This window comes from Theropithecus gelada, chromosome 18 (genome assembly GCF_003255815.1).
Source record: "Theropithecus gelada isolate Dixy chromosome 18, Tgel_1.0, whole genome shotgun sequence".
Classification (NCBI taxonomy): domain Eukaryota; kingdom Metazoa; phylum Chordata; class Mammalia; order Primates; family Cercopithecidae; genus Theropithecus; species Theropithecus gelada.
This window is the reverse complement of record NC_037686.1, coordinates 51,188,356-51,209,967: the sequence shown is the minus strand read 5'-3', so window position 1 is coordinate 51,209,967 and position 21,612 is coordinate 51,188,356. Positions and strand designations below refer to the sequence as shown.

General features: G+C 46.9%; 1 protein-coding gene across 1 annotated transcript in view; it reads left to right on the top strand.

Moving 5' to 3' along the window:
* ALPK2 (alpha kinase 2) overlaps positions 1-21,612 on the top strand; it is a 133,771-nt gene that overhangs the window by 106,803 nt on the left and 5,356 nt on the right. The window contains exons 10-11 of the mRNA XM_025365192.1: positions 3,397-3,614; positions 9,191-9,239. Coding sequence (XP_025220977.1) covers positions 3,397-3,614; positions 9,191-9,239 — 267 coding nt within the window. The remainder of the gene's footprint in view (positions 1-3,396; positions 3,615-9,190; positions 9,240-21,612) is intronic.

Genomic DNA, 21,612 nt, shown 5'->3' with positions numbered 1-21,612 from the left:
AGAGGAGCTCACCCATCTCTGCTGCCCCCACAACTTTTCCTGACGTGTGTGGCCACTATGTTAGATGGGATTATTCTACACAATTACGTTTAAAGATCCTGATTCAAAGCCCATGCCATTTTTGAGGCATTTTCATTTAAGGGCTCTTTGTGGGGTTTTGCTCCATCCCCACCCCAGGGCAGCTGGTCACATCTTTGCATGCACAGGTCTCTGTTATAGCTGCCCCGTCGCCATTTCTCTCTGGTCACTTGGTCCCTCCCAAAAGTTGATTTTCTGATTTGTTAAACATATAGTTAGGGGCCTACATTAGACATGGTATATTTGTTCATTTACTCATTTGACAAACGTTTTGTACTTAAAAAAAAATTAATGAGCATCAAAAGTCAGCATCTCACATTTTCCTCTTGCCTCTGTGGCCCGCCATCAGTGTTTCTATTTTAGGCCTTGAAAGTGGTATCTGCGTTATCAACGTTAAACTAGGCGATCGCTTCTTTGGCTACTTACAAATTTGTAAGATCAGATTCTCTGTCAGTGGTTCATAACCCCCAGGGGAAAGTGGTGGTTGTGGAGACACTTCTGATGGTCAGGATCCGGGAAGGACTACTGGCATCTGGCAAGTAGAAGCCAGGGAGGTTGCTAAACAGGCTGCTCGCACAGGACGGCCTCCTGCCACCCCCACGGAGAACTATCTGCCCAGATGTCAATAGTGCTGAAATTGAGAAACATATAGAAATATTATACATACATATATAAGCATTCATTCATTCATTCATTCATATTTTGCCAAACACTTATTTTGAACCAGGAACATTTACTATGTGCTAGGCTTTGCTTCTCCATGCACCTTCCCCTACGGCTGCCCCTGGAAGGTAGGGACTGTGTCTTAGTCACCTCTGCCCTCCTGGTGAGTCTTTGGGATTCTGACACAGCTATTCAGTAGATGTTTATTGAACGAATTGATTGTTTATTGAACGAATTGATTGTTTTCACAAGCTGCCAGTCACTGAGAAGAGGCAGATGTGGGGAGTGGGGGCAAATGAGCTCTTCAGTTTCTGCCATGGTAATTTTTAAAATATCATTTAAATGTTTTTATTGTGGGTGCCTTTTATTTTTCTTTATTTTTCCTTTTTTTAGATTCATGGGGTCTATGTGCAGGCATGTTAACGTGGCTGTATTGTGTGATGCTGAGGTTTGGGCTTTAACTAAACCCACCACCCAAATAGTGAACATGGCACCCAATAGGTAGTTTTTCAACCTTACCCTCCACCCTCCCTCCCCTCTTTTGGAATCCCCGGTGTCTATTGTTGCCATCTTTATGGCCATGTGTGCCCAATGCCATGTTAAATTTGAGATGCCCATGAGACATCACTCGGGGACAGGGCTGGACTGGGGACATAAATGTGGAAATCATCGGCATCTGAATGGTATTTAAAGCAAGGAAGTCGCTAGGGATTGTGAGAAAAGAGTTGTTCCAGGGCCTTCCAGAGTCTAAAGATTGACGAGAGGATGAGGAACTCGCAAAGGAGACAGAGAAGAGGTAGCCAGTGAAGCAGAGAAAAGCCATGAGGAAGTCAGGGAAAGGCATATCAGAAAGAAGTGAGAGATCCACTGTGCTCAGAGCTGCTGAGAGCAAAATGGGTAGGTGCCGAGAAGAGAGCACTGGACTTAGCAGCATGATGGTCATGCTGTCCTTGACAGAGGCTTCTTTTGAGGGAAAGCCTCTTTCAGATGTTCAAGAGAGAATGGGAGGGGAGGGACTGGAGACAGCGAGTCTACAGCGGATGTGAGTTTCGATGTCAAATGTGAGTCAGTAGTTGGGGTGGGCTGTGGGGTCACCATGCTGTGTAGTTATCACAGAGTGCTGCTAGGCTTTTGGAAATGATTCTGTAGAGGGAATATTGATGGATGAGAAAGAGGGAAAACTGCTGGAGCAATACCTGGAGGATTTGAGAGGGGTGGGGACCAGGGCACCTGTAGAGGAGATGGTTCAGGATGGAGCAGGGATGGCGCATCGTGTAGGAAGAGGGCGCAGTGCGTGGGCACAGACCAGGAGGTGAGAATATGGATGTGCTCGTGGCAGCATTTAGAGGTTCTCCCAAACCTTCAGTTTTCACACTGAAACAGGAAGATGAGAGTGCGGTTGGGGGAGGAGGTGTAGGTGCTTTTAAGAGAGAGGGACAGGTAGGAAATCATCATGTAGGATGATGTGACAGCAAATGGATAATGCTGGAAACTCCATCCCATATCTGATCACCTCTCCAGCTCCCTGGACATCATTACCTGGCCCCAGTCTCCCTGCCCCACCCCTGGCCTATTCTCCACAGAGAAGCAGTGATCTTTGTCATGCAGAAATCTCGTCGTGTCCCTCCCTTGCCCCAAATCCTCCAGTGGCTTCTCATCCAACTCAGTACAAAGGGAAAAGTTTTCCAAATGGCCTCCGAGGTCCCCCAAGGCCTGATTTCCTGTCCCCTCTGCCTCCCCCAACTTCTGCCAATCTCCCTGGCTCCCTGCACTCCTGCCGCACACCAGGAGTGCCCCTGCCCTGAGCATTTCTCCTCGGGGTGCCTTCAACCTGGAATGTTCTACCGTCGATGTCCTCATGGCTCCCCTCACTTCCTATAGGCCTCTGCTCAACTGTTCTTTACCCATGAACAAGGGCTGCTCTGACATCCCTACATAAGACAGCTGCCCCACTCCACTGCGTGCCCCTGTCTCCTCTTCACTGCTGGGTTTTCCCACTTAGCACTTAGCACCATGCATTTACTTGATTATTGTCAGTCTCCTTCATTTAAAGGTGAGAGCCCCGAGAACACAGCCTCTGTTTTCTTTACTGCTGTTTTGAGGAATAGCATCTGGAAGAGCATCTGACACATACAGGCCACTGATTAAATATTGGTTGACTGAATGAGAGGAAAGAAGGATCAATGGGTGGGTGGGTGGATGGATGGATGGATGGATTGGATGGATGAAAGGAAGGAAGGATAGATGGAATGAAGGAACGGATGGAGGGAGGGGAAGAGGAGGGTGAGTAGAATGAAGGATGAATGGATGGACAAATGGATGGGTGCATGAGTAGATGAATGGATGAATTGATAGATAGATTACAGTCATTGATTGATGTACAGTCATTGATTGATTAAGATATGACTACAATGAAGACATTCATTTCTACATGAGCAATGAACCCCCCTCCCAAGGAGGAATTTATAACAACAAATAAAACACAGAAACGTATCTTACCCATTAAAAAGTCATTGGATGGATTTGGAGTCTAAACCTAGCAGAGTTGGGGACAAATTCTACACTCCCTGCTGCTCCAGGCGAAGGGAGGATGCCGCAGGAGCCTCTCGTCCCAGTGGAGACCTCGATGTGCACCTGTGTTCTCTTCCCTGCCAGGATCATTCCTATTTTTCTTATCCATCGGCCTGAGAACAATATCCCGTATGCTACAGTGGAGGAGGAGCTGATTGGAGAATTTGTGAAGTATTCCATCAGGGATGGGAAAGAAATAAACTTCTTGAGAAGAGAATCAGAAGCTGGTCAGAAGTGTTGCACCTTCCAGCACTGGGTGTACCAGAAAACAAGTGGCTGCCTCCTGGTGACGGACATGCAGGGTGAGGAGAGCAACTTAGCCTGGGCTCCAGGGATGCCGTGGGCCAGAAACGTTCCTGTGGGTGGAGAGGGAGGGGAAGGAGAGGAAGGATAGGCCTGCTGAGTACCTTTAAACACCTTTGCCTGCAGAAGGTGTTACTGATGCCTCATCAGCAATGAGATTCGATAACAGAGCCTGAAATGACCAGCCAGATGGCCATTTCATTTTATTTTTATTTAAAAAAATTTTGGGGCGGGGGACAGGGTCTCACTCTGTCACCGAGGCTAGAGTACAGTGGCACGATCATAGCTTACTGCAGCTTTGAACTCCTGGGCTCAAGTATTCTTCCTGCCTCAGCCTCTAGAGTAGCTGAGACTGCACATGCATTCCACCACACTTGGCTAATTAAAAATTTTTTTTTTGCAGAGACAGGGTCCTGGACAGTTTCCCAGCTGGTCTCAAACTACTGGGCTCTAGCGATCCTCCCACACTGGCCTCCAAAAGTGTTGGGATTACAGGCATGAGCCACTGTGCCTAGAGTTCATTTCATTTTAATAATTCATGCCAATAATGCCTTCCCATTACAACAGGTAACCAGAGAGTGGCTTTACTGTTATATCCTCAATAGGCCTAGACTCAGCAATATATACCCAAATCCAGATCTACCATAAGATAAATTAAAATGTAGTATTCCATTCTCAATAGACAAAAGAGTCTTTAGAATGCTTTAGATTTTAAGCTCCTCTGCTGAATGTATAGCATGTTTTCAATATATACACAACTGTTTAGGAATACCATTTCTTCTGTGGAATGGAGGTGTCATCATTAGGCTTCCCCTAAGACAGACCTGAGACAGGTACTCATGTGCAAATGGCTTATTTGAGAGGGGATCCCAGGAAACGCCAATAGAGGAGTAGGGAAGTGCAACTGGGGAAGGAAAGGAGGCTGGTGGAGTATGTTATTATTAGCCAGTGACTCCCATGGGTGCTGGAGCTGACATCTGCGGGGAGCCCTGCAGAGCACACTTCTCAGTGAGGGAGCCGGGGTGTGTATGCACCAGCTACCAGGATCACCAGCTGGCGGCTGCTCCGGTTGGGGGCATTACTTCCCCTGCACCTGTCGCCTGCCTACACGGGCAAGCTAAGCTGGATAAAAAACATGATCAGAGAAAGTTCTTAGGCAGAGAAATGCTGGTGTGGCACTGAGAAGTGGAGTCAGGTGCGCAGAAGTGGTTAGGGTGAGGGCAATAGGTAAGGCACCAGCAGCTTCTGCCGCAAGAGTTTCCCTATTTCCGTTTGCTATTAAGAAAATCTGAACTGTATTATTGTCTATCTACCAAATGTCAAACACTGTCCCAGAGGAGGATCTCAAGCTCTAGCTATTACATGGTGTTGAAGAGCAAGACCACCTTGGGGTTCTGTTCCCTGCACTGCCACTTCCAACCTGGTAGCCTGTGAGCAAATTACCTTTCTCCCTGCTTCAGTAACCTCCCACAGGGTTGTTTTGAGAATTAAATGAGATAGTAAACCACTAATTGCAGCATTGCCGCATAATAAATGGTTCCTATTTTTTTAACTCATTTTTTAAAAATTTGTTTGAGACAGGGTGTCACTCTGTCACCCAGGCTGGAGTGCAGTGGTGCAAACACAGCTCACTGCAGCCTCAATCTCCTGGACTCAAGTGATCCTCCTGCCTCATCCTGCCATGTAACTGGGACCACAGGAGTGTGCCATCACACCTGGCTAATTCTTTCGTGTGTGTGTGTGTGTATGTGTGTGTGGAGATGGGGTTTCACTTTGTTGCTCAGGCTGGTCTTGAACTCCTGGACTCAGGTGATCTTCCTGCCTCGGCCTCCCAAAGTGCTAGGATTACAGGGCCACTGTGCCCCAGCCTTTAGTTTGAAATAATTATAGACTAGCAAGAATTTGCAAAAATATATGGAGTGGTTCACATGTACGCTTCACCCAGCTTCACCTAATGGTGACATCTCACATAAGTATAGTATATTATCAAAACCAAGAGATGGACACTGGCAGAATATAATCAACTACACTAAAAACTTTACTTGGATTTCATCAGTTTTTGTATCCATTCATTTTTTCTACTATTTTTACTTAATCTTCAAAATAACCCTGCAGAGAAGATATTGTGATCCCCATTTTACAGATGAGAAAACTGAGGCCTGGAGACCGTGATTTAATTGTCTGCTGTCACTCAGCTAGTAAGTAGAGGGGTCCAAGACTCCAACCCGCATTTTCTGACTCTGAATTCCAAGTTTTTTCCACAAATAACAATTTAGCAAATTTGCAAGATATTTACTTCCAGACCTTTCCAAGTCTCTCCTGATGTACAAAGGCTCTGGTATGTGTACTGTTCTTCCTCCTAAGCCCTTGGAAGGACTCCTTGCAGGCCAGCTGGGAAATGCAACATTACTGCCTTACAGATGAAGCCAATCTGCAAATTTAAGTCAGACTTTGCTCTTTGAAGAGACTGCTGCCACACACACACACACACAAAATATATGGTCTTAACAGACAGCTGTTTGTTCTATTTAGACTCTGCCTGTGCAATTGCTGCTGTCCCCCATCTTTTCTCCTTGGGAATTAATTTTGTATTAAATATAGCTCTTCCATTGAAAAGCAGCACCCAGGGCTTCGTGCACAGTTAGTTTCACTTCCAGGTACTAGTAAACAACAGTAATGGAATATCACATCTCTCTGTAAATGATGTGTGTGGTTTAACATGGTGGTGTGGTGTTAAGTAATGGTGTTTATTTACTCTCTATTGACGGACAAAAAATATTTTTACTGTCATTGTCATTGTGGCATGAGACAGCACATCTATTCTCTAAGGCAACTCCACTTTTTATAATTTTACAGAGACATTGGAATTAGAATTAAACTCAAATTCTATCACCACCTTTTTGGACTTTTAAAAGTTAACTCCTCCTGGCTGTATTTGCTTGTTTAGAAGATTGTGCCAGGTTTGCGGGGTAAAAGATGAGCCTGTGATTTGGACCTGAGACCTGCATACTGGTGAGACTACCAGGTTTTCTAACAAGCTGTCACCCAAAACACTCAAGACCTCGAATTCTGGAGAATGAACTTCTAATGCTGTCCATTTCCTTTCTTCTATTAGAAACAACCTGTAGATTACTGTTATCTCCAACTCAGCTTGATAGCTGCACACTAGGATTTAACTTTAGCCTCTAGAGGTTCTTAATAACCTTGACAGAATTGCAGGCAAATTATTAAACTGAGAGAGGGAAGTTTTCTTTTAAAAATTATATTCTGTCTTTGTAAACTGTAAGTGACAGCTGGTAATTGTGGGAAACAAGGGAAAGCAATTCTCCAAGTTCAAAGACTTTTTGCCAAATGACTTTTTCAAATTGGATTTCCATGTGGCTTAGAACTGTAATTTTAAAATACAATTTTCCATGAAATAAGATGTCCAGTGAGAGCTTTTGCAATTTGGTGGGGTTTTTTTTTTCAAAGCATAGTCCCTGTAATAGAAGCTATGTGAACCATTTCTACATATGTTTGAGTTATTAGCAGCTTTGAAAGAATGAGATGAATTAGTGACCAACTGCAAAAGAGACTTTTAAAATGGTCACTGGTTCTCCCAAAGTGCCGTGTCTAATGTAGCTCACAGGTGCACTGCAGAAAAGCAGGCCTCATGGCTTCTGTCTGACTAACCAGCCTGAATCCCAACGTGTCCTGTGTTTTTGCCATGCTCCCAGCGGATACCGCTGAATCAGAGCATTAACTCTTTAGCTGTCTTTTCCTGGGCCTCAGAAGCAGCACTCCACATGGGTGCAGAACCATGGAGTAGGTGGCCAGCAGATCTGATCCTCATGGTTGGCTTTAGCGGGATGCTGAGTTTCTTTCCTTTCCACAGCCCAAACTGGTTTCTAGGCTGCCAGGGCCCTCCATGGGCAAGTCACTTGCTGGAGGTGGGGAATGCCAGTGCTCACAGCCTGGCCCATGGGGCCCAAGACGCAGGGACAAGAGCACGGGACGCAGGACCCAGGCATCTAGCAGGTGCAGACGCACTGGTGGGGTGGCACTGTGGACCCTGGGATAAAATGTCATCACTAGATTGCATGGGTAAGGTCCTGGCAGAGGTCCACTGCATTGGAGCAAGTGCCCATAGCCTCACCCTAGGGAGACAGGAGTGGAATTGGTACATGGTCAGGGCATGGAGATTCTGGAAAGGCCAAGAGGGAATCCACACTCTGGGCATCAGGGAAGTGCTTTACTTTCCACTAGACCTGGGAGAGGTTCAGGATGCAGGCTGAGACTGCGGGTAGAGTGAGAGAGGGTGGCGCTCTCCACTACAGAAGGGGATGGCAGCTCTTGTCGTTCCTCACGGTGGAAAACAGTGGGATGGTCTATTCCCTTTGCCTCCCTGGCTGCCGAGCTACCCTCCCTACCCCTCCTGCTGGAAAGGCAGATGAGAAAAGGCTTCCATATGCTTGCGATGGGTGCCTGTTGCTCTTTGCTGAACCAGAGTGGGAAGCTCAGGTAGCTGTTCTATTGTTTTGGTTTTGGTATCCCCCACCTACTCCCACCATGGTTTAGCGGGTAGCATTTAGGATGAGCCCAAGGACCACATGTTCCAAATGTCTGCTTCCCCAGGCCCATTGGTTCAGCGTCTACATAGAATTCAAGATTGTTTCCCGGGGCCTAACACTGACCACCCAGAAAACTTTCAGTCCTGGATTGAAAAACGATCCTTATGGAAATGAGAAATCACGCATCTGAAGTTTGACTTTCAACTAAACACATGCCCCTTGAGCCCTGTGTTAGTTCATTTTCACACTGCTGATAAAGACATACCCAAGACTGGGTAATTTATAAAGAAAAAGAGGTTAATGGACTGATAGTTCCACGTGGCTGGGGAGGCCTCACGATCATGGTGGAAGGCGGAAAGCACGTCTTACACTGCGGCAGGCCAGAGACACAATGAGAGCCAAGGGAAAAGAGGAAGCCCCTTATGAAATCGTCAGATCTCCTGAGACTTATTCACTACCATGAGAACAGTATGGGAGAAACCACCCCATGACTCATTTATCTCCCACCGGGTCCCTCTCACCACACTTAGGAATTGTCGGAGCTACATTCAAGATGAGATTTGGGTGGGGACATGGCCAAACCATGTCAAACCCTCTTGCTATTGGCATTGACCATCCCAGGCCATGCCTACTCTTCTTTCCACCATGTAAGGGTTTCCACTTTCATTGAAGAATGGGGAGCCAGACCTAAGCCGAAGTCAGAGTATTTCTGGGGAGAGAGCTTACGGGGCAAGCACTGGGCCTCAGATTTTTTCAGAGTGGCCAGCTCCCTCCTTGTCATGGGGTGGGTGGGCCAGGCAGGCAGAGGACTTCATTTCTGGAGCTGAGATGGCTTGGGTTGTCTGCTCACATGAGACTTGAGTCCCGCTAACTGCTGCCTTCCCCATGGTCCCTGCCTAAAGCTGGATGCGTATTTGAAAGAGGCCTCAGGTGTTTGTGCAGGAAGGGGAAGGAGGAGGAGCTGTCATTCTTTCTGAGGGACCCTGAGTAACATAAACTCCCATCTTTGTTTTCTCTTCCTGTAGGTGTAGGAATGAAGCTAACTGACGTTGGCATAGCAACGCTGGCTAAAGGGTGAGTAGGAAAAAATAGAGTGTGCATCATTTAACACTGGGCTAAGGACACCTTCCAGGCAGACACTGTCAGGCTGAGGTGGGCAAAGTGAATTTCTTGACCTAACTGCAGATGACAAATGTTCTAGGGATGAATTCATTTCTCTCACTTATATAAAATATTTATGGACTTTGTTGTCACAGGGGAGCACGTTTGTTTCTTAACTTTGAAACAAATGAGAACTCTTGCAGACACATTTCAAGATTAATAACCAATAGGAGTACCATGGGGAGAAAATGCTGGCATTATTTGGATGCCTTTTAACTGGAATATTCCATTCTTTTACATTTAATATCTTCACTATTAAAAGCTTCTTTGAAAAATATGTTTTTGCAATTGAATGCAGTGAATTCAATTTGTATATTTCAAATTAATTTTTCCCCAAAAAGGACTTTAGGCAGCTCACAGACCCCCATGATGATAATCATAGGAGGCAACGTCTCTGGCAGAGCTGTGATTAGTTACCTGTTTTTGATGATGGCTTTATTTTTCTAATATAGAGTGGTGCTTTGCTTAGTGTGAGGCACACACAGAAGATGATGCTATGATCACATTTTACTGGGGCGTCTTTTTAACAAGCTGCCCCTTCCCACTTCTTTACCTGACTGCCACTGAGGAGAAAGCCAGCCATTTGTGGTTCTTGATGAAGATGCAATTCCGTGTTGGAACCGCCGTCGCCTTTGCCCGCTCCTGCTCTTCCTATGTACTGAGACCGTCTGTAAGGGGGAGGAAAAGAGTGCTCATGACTTTTGGAAGGGATGGCTTCCATTTCAAGGTTTTATTAGTATGAGGTATCGTAAGGTCAACAGATCAGGAGACAGTTGCCATTGAAAAGCTAGTTTGTTACTCACAGCTCCCAAGAGGGGGCACCACACCACCAGGGGCCATACTGGGAAGCACCAGGGCCAGTTGGGAGGTAGAGGAAGTGAGGGGAAAACACAGGCAAAAATATTATGGTTTATTCAGGAAGGAATAGGTGAGGGAGGATAAACAGGTCTGGGATTGGCTAATTTGACATTTTCCAGCAGTCTCTGGGACATAGGGCTGGCCCTAGTGTCTGGTACCCACACTGGGGTGATTAGGGCAGGTGGATAGTGGCCCCAGTATGAGAGTCCACAGAGGAGGTATTAGGAGTGTGGTTCTGGATTGGTTGGTTTGCATATATATGAAAGGCTCTCTGGAAGGTGATCATTTACTATCTCTAGGAATATGCAGCCCTGAGAGGAGTAGAGTCTCTCCAGGGCCAGTAAGGCCCAAGATGTCAAAGCATCAGAAACACAGAGAATAAAGTGGTGGGATGAATCCAGCTTACTTTCCCAAGGCTGAGAACAACTTATCCATGGGAGCTTTCTGGTTACTTCAGACCATCAGTGTCAGCCACGATCCAACAAATATGCTAATTTTCAGCTACATTAAAGGACAGAGAGAAGTAGAGGGATCTGAAAAAGTAGGAAGGGGATCGCTCTTTCTTTTAACCTCCAGGTCAGTAAGTCTGATTCATGAAGTTCTTGCTGATTGCACAAAGCTTCCAGTTGGGTTTTAGAACCAGGATGCGGTTTGGACCTTTTCCCTGCGGTGGCTCAGTGATGATGAAGTTTTATGTGGGAATTGTCTCCAGGCTTCTCCCCCATGCTCACCGGAGACCTGGCTGGCATACACTTCAGGGAATTGGGCGTGTCCTTGGGCTTGTGAAGAGAGCGCGTCAGGAGGGGTTATGATGAAGTGGGGAGGAAGGAGCGAGGGATTTAGAGCGAGACCCAGTTCATACTGTGATGCTACTGCTTCTGTTTCTCCTGATAGTAAGTAGCCTTGCTTCTCGGCATCGTAGGAATGTGCCTAGCCTACCTGATGAGGGGGATGAACGTCTATCCCAGTTTCCCCATGATGGTACCATTTTATGCCTGAGGTCCTCACATCCCATACACTTTAGCATTTATCCTGAACAAGTGTACCCATTTAGAAGATAAATTATATGCTGCCCTATTTATGGAGGCTTCTGGACCCCTGAAGGATTTTCCAAATGGAGACTTCCTTTCCAGGCTCCATGTGCTCTGCAGAACCTTACAGATGCAAGCATCAGCCAGCCCTAGTTTGAATCCTGGCTTCTCGTCATACCAGCTGTGTGACTGTGGGCATGTGACTAAGTTCTTAAAGGCAGTGATGTACAGCATCGGGACACTCCGGCTTGCCCTGGGTATTCCACCAGTTAATCTACACCTAGCCCCTGAAACTGGAAGTGAGCTAGATAAATATTAGTTTCCCTTCCCTCCTCATGTCTTAGCCTGACACTAGAATAGGCAAATTTCATGCTGTTATTTAGAACAGCTCTCTACCAAAACAAAGAAACCTGCCCAAGAAGTTTCAAAAATGAAGATGGTCGTGATTATTTAAGACATCTTTTAAAAGCAAGTCAACAGCTTCCAGGAACCCAGACCAACTGGGAGCTTCAAATGGTATATATTTTTTTCTCCTGATTGAAAAAGAAATCCAATCCTTTGGTTTTGTTCTCAGCTTTAATATGACTTATCTGGCCTGGGATAGCTGCCCAAGACCCATTAGAAGCGCTGATGGCTGGAGCCCAGTACAGATGCTCTCTATAAAGTATTACTTACTTATTGCCTTCCCACCCAAGGAGAGGCCAGGGAGCAGGAGCTGGGAGAGGAGGAGATTCTGAAGTGTTTGAGAGCTTTGGCAAGGATATTAGATCTTCTTTTCCTTTTTTTTTTAAAAAACTTTTCTTTAAGCTTTACCTTTTAAGCCACCGGTTTTTTTTTTCCCCAAAATAAATATATCTTAGAATCACAGTTTGAAAAACTGATGAAAAGGGAAAACTTCTCCAAACAGAGCATAAGGGGTGGTTGAGAGACCTCCTGGGAACCCCTCTGGAGTGGAAACCAGTGATCAAGTCCGACCTCCTCACTTCACAGGTGAGGAGGCATGGGGCATGGGGCAGCCTGCTTACAGGCAGGAGTCAAGAAATCTTTCCTGCTTGAAGTCAGCACCCCAAAGTGAAGGGCAGATCCTGAATGCTGGGAGGCCGAGGCACAATTGAAAAAGTTCTCCAGTGAATGTCAAAGCTGCAAAAGGGAGCTAAATCATGAGAACAGACTTGGAAAGGGCTCAAGTTCAACGGCACTTTGCAGACAGGAAAGTCCAGGTGGGAGGCAAATGAGCCAGGGGAAGAAAGGAAGGCGAGCATCACAGACTGCAGAGAGCAGGAGAGAAGATGGAAGAATAAGGGTTGATTGAGGAAGTTCTCTTGATTCTTAGCAAGCAACTGTGCGTGAGCTTAGTTCATTCATGATGCAAAGGGACAGTCGCAAGTTCTATGTGGGGGCTGGTACCTGGCATGGCTCAGCTGGAGGAATAGCACCATCATAAGAAGCAGTGCTCTGTGTGTCATTAAAAAAAATATTCCCATATGTCTCAATCAGGACCACATATTTGGCTGCTGACACCCCAGTCATGCAACCTGTTCTGCTCTCTTGTTCAATGAAGTCAAAGGTTATGGTCCTATTTCAGGAGTAATTAGTCTTAATCTCATCAAATAAAATAGAGAATTGTCATGATTTACTCATTTTAATTCAACTTTACTTCGTTGTATGTTCCTTACAACAGGAGTATGTCGTATTTCTCTTGGGAGCCAGAGATATAAATATGTCTGGAAGCACATCCCCTGTACCTCAGCCACCTCAATCTTTTGGCAAATGTTGGGTACAAAAATTTCAGGTTACAAAGTATGGCAAGTAAGACTGTCTTGACATCCAGTAATCCATTTTCTAGACAGACCAAGATACTAACTGGACCATTGAACAAATTTCTGATTGGAAATTATACAAGGAAAAAATGCCTAATTTTATAACTGGAGATTTGGAAACGTAACCTAACCAACTCCAGACCGATCTAAAGCCACCCAGGCAGTGGAGCCGACCTGCAAACTCATGCTTCTCTCCAGCCAGTGGGGGAGTTCCTGGGGCAGGCGACGAGATTGCAGTTCAACCACCAGAGGGCACCAGAACCAATACTTTGCCCTTTGTAGTCTCCCCTAAAAAGCCAGTTTCCTGTTGCCAGATTGAAATACAACAAAGAAAAGTACCATTAGCAGATTTCTTCCCTGGCAGTAAGCATTGGACCAAAATAAGATTAATATGGACAGCCATGAAGGGCACCCCTCAGAGCGGCTGCCAGCCAGCCTTGCATCTTTCCACCCTTGGAAGAAGGAACGATGAGACTTAAGGATGAGTGTCATGTGTCAGGCGTCCCTGACATGGAAGCCAAATTCCCGAGACCCTGAACAGAAACCTGGATGATTCGTTCACGTAGCAGGAGGAGAGCTGCCTTGAGAAAGCAGGCTCCACCGGCGTCTGCGTGCCTAGCTCTGATCCTGGCCATGAAAAGGAGAAAAGATCAAGATAGACTCCCACACTCGGTCAAGCTGAGTCCCAAAAGAAAGGCTCTGCCCTCAATGCCCACAAGCAGGTGGAGGGGACAGCAGCCACCTGGGATGCTTTGCCCAGTCACAAGGCTGAGACACCGCCATACCTGGAGAGGAAGAGCCAAAACAAACCTGGACGTGGGAAGAAACAATCTAATCCAAAGAAACACGCCCCAAGAATAGGCTTATGTGCATGAGTGGTGACTCTAGGCAGAGTATTTAAAGCAATGCATGAGTCTGCCAGGAGAGGAAACAAAGGGACATTGGAACAGAATTCCTGATGCCTTTTAAGTATGTCATAGCAGGGCCTTGTCACTGTAGAACACCAAACATTTCAGCCGAGTCCCCAATGCCAGGCATCAGCAGACCAGTCTCACAGGCCTGTCGGCTTGAGAAAGGCAATTTTATGCCCCAGATAGCTCTTCTCCCCGCGTGCCCCATGGTCACCTGTCCTGGAAGCCCGCCTGCATCCCATCTTCATCGGGTCAGGCTATTCTGTAGTAGGACCGACTGGCCTGCTGGCTGATTTATGTGGCCAGTCTTTGCCATTAAGGAAGTCTGGAGGCTGAAGGGAAGTCTGAAGGGAATAGTGGTGATTTTTGCAGTTGTTGGCAAGGCAGATCCTACTATAAGCAGCGCTCTCAGTGTGTAGGGGAGTCTCTCAGGCCCAACAGAGCCAGCCAGGACACGCCCCCTCCATGGAGGGACTAGCACAGCAGTCTCCTGGCCTCTGCCCAGAAGTCTTACAAAGGACAGTTCTGTTGAAGTGTCTGGAATTGGGAGCCACGGGTTCCTCCCACTCCTGACCCTATTCCCTAGTTGTCCTCCTGCCCAGTCCATTCCCAGGACCTGAGGACTCAGGGACAGATGCTGCATTGCTTGTCATCCAGCTTCAGAGATGAGTCTGAACAGAGAGGACGTCTAGAGAAGCCTGGTAGATTCGAGATCACCCCTGCAAGACAGACTGGTGGCCAGTAGGAGGGAGACAGAGGCACGAGGCAGGTGCAGGGATGGCCGAGAGGGTCAGGGGTGACAGAGCCTGAGCGGACAGGACAGGGTGAAGACCAGAATAGACAAGAAAAAAGTTATCACTGCCTTCAGGAACGTCTAAGCCAATGCGGTGTCACCAGGTGGGAGCCTGGTGACAGATCAGAGAGGGAATGTGCTGCTAAGATGCCAGAAACTAAACAAGTTTGTCCACAAAAGACAAGGAAAAGTCTAGAAGGTAGCTAGAAAAGGAGGTGTGGGGAATGTGTGTGTGTGCGTATATGTGTCTGTGTGCGTGTCTTTGTGTGTCTGCCTTTGTGTGTGTGTGTGTGTGTGTACGTGTGTGTCTCTGTGTATACCTGTGTCTGTGTGTGTCTTTGTGTATCTGTATCTGCCTCTGTGTGTGTGTGTGTGTGTGTGTGTGTGTGTCTAAAGAGACCCTGCCTGATTGAAGGCAGAGGGAAAAGAGCCCGTGGGAAAAGAGTAAGGAACGAACTGCGGAGTGATGTTCCAGAGTGGTGGGCATCCCTCGTGAGGATTTAGAGCTTGTCAATATGGAAGACCCTGCAGCCCTCACTGTGCAACTTGGAGCATGCTGGAAATGTGGCTTTGCCTCTACCCACCCTCACCTCCACCCAGGGCGTCAGCCCAGCTGATCCTCCGAATCGTGAATTCTTGAACAGCCTCTACCTAGTGGGAATGCTGGCGCACTTCTCCCTCACCTCAACTGCCTGCCCTGTGGCCCTGCAGAGGCTCCTGTAACCGCCCTCCGGGTTCTCCTTGCCTGTATGCCTAGACAGGACATGGCCGATTTATCAAGATGGGAATTGCAACACAGAAAGAGTTTAATTCACGTAGAGCCAGGTGTATGGGAGACTGGAGTTTTATTATTACTCAAATCAGTCTCCCTGAAAATTTGGGGGTTGGCAGTCGGGAAGTAGGGGTAGTGCTGATTGGTCAGGTCGGAGATGAAATCGTAGGGAGTCGAAGCTGTCGTCTTGCACTGAGTCAGTTCCCGGGTGGGGGCCACATGACTACATGAGCCAGTTTATTGATCTGGGAGGCGCCAGTTGATGCATCAAGGGCAGGGTCTGAAAAACATCTCAAGCTCCAAGCTTAGATTTTACAATGGTGATGTCATCCTTAGGAGCAACTGGGGAGGTTTAGAACCTTGTAGCCTCCAGCTGCATGACTCTTAAACCGTAATTTCTAATCTTGTGGCTAATTTGTTAGTCCTGCAAAGGTAGTCAAGTTCCCAAGCAAGAAGGGGATTTGTTTTGGGAAAGGGCTGTTACGGTCTTTGTTTCAAAGTTAAACTATAAACTAAGTTCCTCCCAAAGTTAGTTTGGCCTCTGCCCAGGAAAGAACAAGGACAGCTTGGAGGTTAGAAGCAAGAAGGAGTTGGTTAGGTCAGATCTCTTTCACTGTCACAATTTTCTGAGTTATAATTTCTGCAAAGGTGGTTTCACTCCCATTTGCAGATAAAAACCAGCACAATCCTTTGGGAATTAGAGCTCTGGGGCTTAGGACAGTGGGTGAATCTCAGGTTGCTTATTTGGTGAATGTCTACCTACAATGCCCCCTCCTGGGTTCTTTGTCTTCAACTCCAGTTTGCATTTCAGATACTAAGGAATGGACTGTGTGCTTCCTGCATATTCATGGAGATGGGACTCACGTGACCTCAAAAAACGGATGCATAGTAGATGAGTGCTTCTCCCCCTCCCCTGGGCTCCTCTCTGAGCTCTCTTCTTCGGGACTCCTGTCTCACAGAACCTCCTGGTTGAGGGTGCCATCAAAAGCGAAATGCAAATGTACAGGGATTCTAGAATATGTTGCCATCTGACACAGAGACCAGACTCATTGAAGGTGGGGCACTTCTGTCCTCCTCTCCCTCTCATTTTTCTGCAGAAGGAGGGAACTTTTTGAATTCTTCTTTTTTTTTCCAGCCAGAGAGGCGATGAGGGAAGATAGGGCCAGGACTTGGTTTCTGTTGGGGTAGCTGGGACTGTGGCTTCAACTGAGGACTGAGGGAGCAGCCATAGCACTGGGCAAGAAGGGCAGAGAGTGCCGGGAAACAAGGGGAGGGGCTAGACTTTGTTCAGAGGGAGATGGGGCCATCCAAGCAGTTGCTTGGCCATGACATGATCTGACCTGCACTCACCTGGACAAGGTGGAAAGCAGGGGAGAATTGCCTGGAGGCTCCCCTGACCGGCCCAGGGAGGGGCAGTGGTGGCTGAGATGGCATTTTGTTGAGATCAGTTGCTGAAGGTCACCTGCCCCAAGAGAAGGTCACCTTGTAGACATCCTCAGGGGACAACTTCCCTAGAAAACACAGATCTGGTTATGCTACCACATCCCCACCCTCAAAAACTCCATGAATTTTTAAAGTGCTTTTCAAAGTAATTATGTGAAACAAGATTTCTATTGTCAAGCAATTTTGGGAAACCCTGGGTTGAATAAGTTTAGGGGGTTTCCTTTTTTTCTTTTTTTTTTTTTTTTTTTTTTGAGACGGAGTCTCATTCTGTCACTCAGGCTGGAGTGCAATGGCACGATCTTGGCTCACTGCAACCTCTGCCTCCTGGGTTCAAGCCATTCTGCTGCCTCAGCCTCCTGAGTAGCTAAGACTACAGGCACACGGCACCACGCCCAGCTAATTTTTGTGTTTTTAGTAGAGATGGGGCCAGGATGGTCTCAATATCCTGACCTCATGATCCACCAGCCTCGACCTCCCAAAGTGCTGGGATTACAGACATGAGCCATCACGCCCGGCCAGGAGGCTTCTTTAGTGTGAGACTTCATAGAGTCTTTAAAGAGCTGATGTGTATTTTGAATGTCCTAGGGACAAGGAAAGATATTATTATTATTACAATTATTTTGAGACAGGGTCTTTCTCAGTTGTCCACGCTGGAGTGTAGAGTCCTGATCACGGCTCACTGCTGCCTGGAACTCCTGGGCTCATGTGATCCTCCTGCCTCATCCTCCCAAGTAGCTGGAACTGCAGCTACTTAAGATGGGAATTGCAACACAGAAAGAGTTTAATTCACGTAGAGCCAGGTGTTAAAAAAACACACCCAGCCATTAAACACACCCACCACACCCAGCTATTAAAAAAATTTTTTTTGTAGTGGTGGGGTCTCACTATGTTGCCCAGGCTAGTCTCGAACTGCTGAGTTCAAGCAGTCCTCTCGCCTTGGCCTCTCAAAGTGCTGGGATGACAGGCGTGAGCTACCTCCCATACCAAACCTAGGAGAGATATCATATAGCGTTTCTCACAGCATTTTTACACCACAGAATTTCAAAGACTCCTGTGGGACTGTTGCTCATGAGAACGTATTTTGGAAACCAGCATGTCACAGGAGAAATGGCACAGCATGGCTTTGAAACCTTTTCACATATCCTCTGACAGTATCTCCCCTCAGAACGCCTGCTCTTGCTCAGAACGTGCCTCTAAACCTTACTATGCTGTTCCCTCTGCCAGATAAACCCCAAGCTGTCTTTGATCTAGGAAATCTTGTAGGAATCTGCTCAGGAGTGTGAAAATGGCACCCTCCGGGTTTCCACAGAACTTCCTCCCGCTGACATGTGACAGCTTGCTCCAAGATGGCGGCTTTTGGGAAAGTTATTATTTTTTAATCCCTTTTAGTTATTAATTATTAATTAATCCCTTTTAGTTCCCCTACAGTGTTTGGCACACAGCTGCTGCCTGATCAGTGAAGAAATCAAAGAGTACACATGAAAAATGAGGGGTATGAGTGGCACTTCAGGAATCTCTTGCTGTTTCCAGGTGGAAACAGCTCCCCAGTGTCCCTCCCTTTCCACACAGGTGACAGTCTGTTCTAGCAGAGCCTAAGTCCAGCCTGGCTTTATTTTACACACACACATCCTCACCCCCATCCTGACCTCGAATTCCTTGTCCTCGTAGCCATTCCCTCTGCATGAAAATTTTCTTCAGAAAAGATCTCAAACTCAAGGTGTTCAACGCAGCTTCTGGTTGGCATCTAATGGGTTACCAAAGTGCAGGAAAACTTCTCAGTAGGTTTGCCTTACCTGTCTTCATTTCCTTTATTAAGCCAGCCAAGAACTTTGGTTTCTCCAACTCAGCCAGGGCTGGAAGTTTCTGTGACTTTCCTCCACCCCTGCTCTCCAGGTGTTTTTGGAGCCAATACATTGTCTAGCAGGGTTGTGAGCGGATCCCAGAGAGAGAGCAGTCACCCTGCTGCTATCAGTTGGTGATTTCTGTGTGAGTCTGAAAGGCTATACCATTCATTATTAGGATGAGAGGAGAGAGAAATTGTTTTCAAGCAAGACATCAGCCTGGCACAGTTTCTAACACATAGCAAATCTTGAATAAATCTTTGCTGAGTGAGGGCAGGACTGTAGAAACAGCCTCCATAGCTCCTCCCCAAGTGGAATGTTTCAGTGTGACTTTGTCAGGTTGTTTGACACTAACTTCATAAACATAAGATATACTTGTGTTCCAGTTTAAAGACATTTCCAAAGTCAAATAGGGATGAGTGTAGATCACTGAACACTTTGAGTAGTTTATCTCCTTGTTGCTCAAAGGAGAGGGGGTCCCTGGACCAGTGACATCAATACCCCCCAGAGCCTGGTAGAAATGCCAGAACCTTCCACCCCACTCTAGACCTACTGAATCCAAATCAGCATTTTAATAGGGTCTCGAGGTCATTCGTAGGGACCACTCTCATCCAGGGGGGAATATAGTTGAGAAAAGACTATACTGAATGCTGTTCATATTTGGTTTTTGTTTTGTAGAGATAGGGTCTCGCTATGTTGCCCAGGCTGGTCTTGCACTCCTGGGCTCCAGCGATCCTCCTGTTTCAGCCTCCCAAAGTGCTGGGATTATAATGCTGTTGAGTGGAATAAATTTAGTGTTCCAATTCTGGACATTGTGAGAGAGGATGGACAGATTCACATCCGATGGATAGATTCACATCCAAGTGACGGGCAAAAAAATTATACTAATTAGAGGTTAAGGATAAAAAGACTCATTTAGTAAAATTCAATAAAGTTAAGATTTTTAAAAATGAAAATAGTTGAAAAAGATCTCAAATACAAGATTCTTTATTCCATTGTGTTAGATTCCTAGGGCTGCCATAACAAATGACCATGAACCAAGAGCTTCCGATGACGGAAATGGATTGTCTCATAGTTCCGGGGGCTGGAAGACTGAAATCAAGTTGCTGGCAGGGTTGGCTCCTTCTGCAGGATCTGAGGGAGGGTCTGTTCCATGCCTCTCCCCTGGCTTCCGGGTTTGCTGGCAATCCTTGGAGTTCCTTGGTTGATAGACGCATCTCTCTAACCTCTGTCTCCAACATCACATGGTATTCCCCCTGTGTGTCTCTGTCTTTTGTCATCTTCTTATGAGATACCAGTAACAGTGGATTGAAGGCCTCCCCTGCTCCAGTGTGACCTCATTTAAGAAATTCCATCTGTAATGACGTGATTTCCAAATAAGGTCACATTCTGAGGTTCTGGGAAGGACATGACTTTGGGGATGGGGTGGGCAAGGATGCTACTCAACCCCCTACATCTATCCAACATGAAAAGGATAGTGAGTTTCTGCAATGGTGATCCTGTTGGAGAGATGTCCTGCAGCTCCAGATTCAATCCTCGAGGCAGCGGGTGGCACATGTCACATGCAAGGTGGGTCACAAGCAGGGAAACCTCCATTTCCCATTGCTTGGGTAGAGGAGAGCTTGACGTCATTGAATTCATGTCCTTTGAATGAATCTGGAATAATCAGTCTAAGAACACAAAGGGTGTTGCCCTCTTTTTCTTCTTGGGCAAGGGCAATGGCCTTGGTGATGGCTGTCAGTTTGTGAGAACAATGGGTCAAAGCAGCAGCCCAACATCCTGGCTGAGACAGAGACCAAATTGAGAAAGGAGGAAGATTTGTAATTTCTGTAAATGCTAGGTAGCAAAAAAAAAAAAATCTGCACCTGAGAAAGCTAGGGGAAAGGAAGTTCCACATTGTCTGACAGGCCAAGGTGAGGGTCGAAAATTAGAGAAAGAGATGTTCAGAAATGTGATGTGGAGACAAGAGTAGGACCAGGACTAGGTAGTGCTGAGGATGGAGCTGGTCCCCATTTATTTGTTCCCTCAACATTTATTGAAAAGCTTCCCCTGGACAGGAGTTCCGGGCATAAGGCAGTGTCCTGAGAGAGATCATAATCTGTGGAGAGAAGATGGGCACACGCACCCCTAACTCTGAGAGGGGTGTCTGGTTCTCAAGAAGATGTAGGGAGGAGGTTGGAGAGATGTCTTGTCTCGGTGTGGAGAGAGCCCACTGCAGCTGGAGCTTGAAGGTAGCTAAGGGCTGAGAAAGGGTCTCCGAGACGGTGCAGGGCTGCCTTCACTCTCTGGCCTCACCCTGCCCAGGAACAGCCATCCGAGCCTCTGCTGCCTGACTCCAGCTTTTCTGCGAGGGTCTAAAGAAAGAGGTTAAGTGAAGGTGGAGAAGGAGGCCGATTCCTGAAAGAAGTCTACCCGGGGCTGCCCGGAAGTCAGGCTCCTTTGACCCAGCTCAGCTTTTTCCATTCCAGAGGTGGAGACCATTAGACAGGGGCTCTCTTTTTACCTGGCATTAACACCTGCTGGCAAGCGAGTGCTTCAGGACGAAGCGGTGATCTTTCTGGGAGGTCACAGTGTGAATTAGTTATTTTTCTCTGCAGAGACCAGACGTTGTCTGAATTTGAAAAGCCTCGGCCGGGCGCGGTGGCTCAAGCCTGTAATCCCAGCACTTTGGGAGGCCGAGACGGGCGGATCAGGAGGTCAGGAGATCGAGACCATCCTGGCTAACACAGTGAAACCCCGTCTCTACTAAAAAATACAAAAAACTAGCCGGGTGAGGTGGCGGGCGCCTGTGGTCCCAGCTACTCGGGAGGCTGAGGC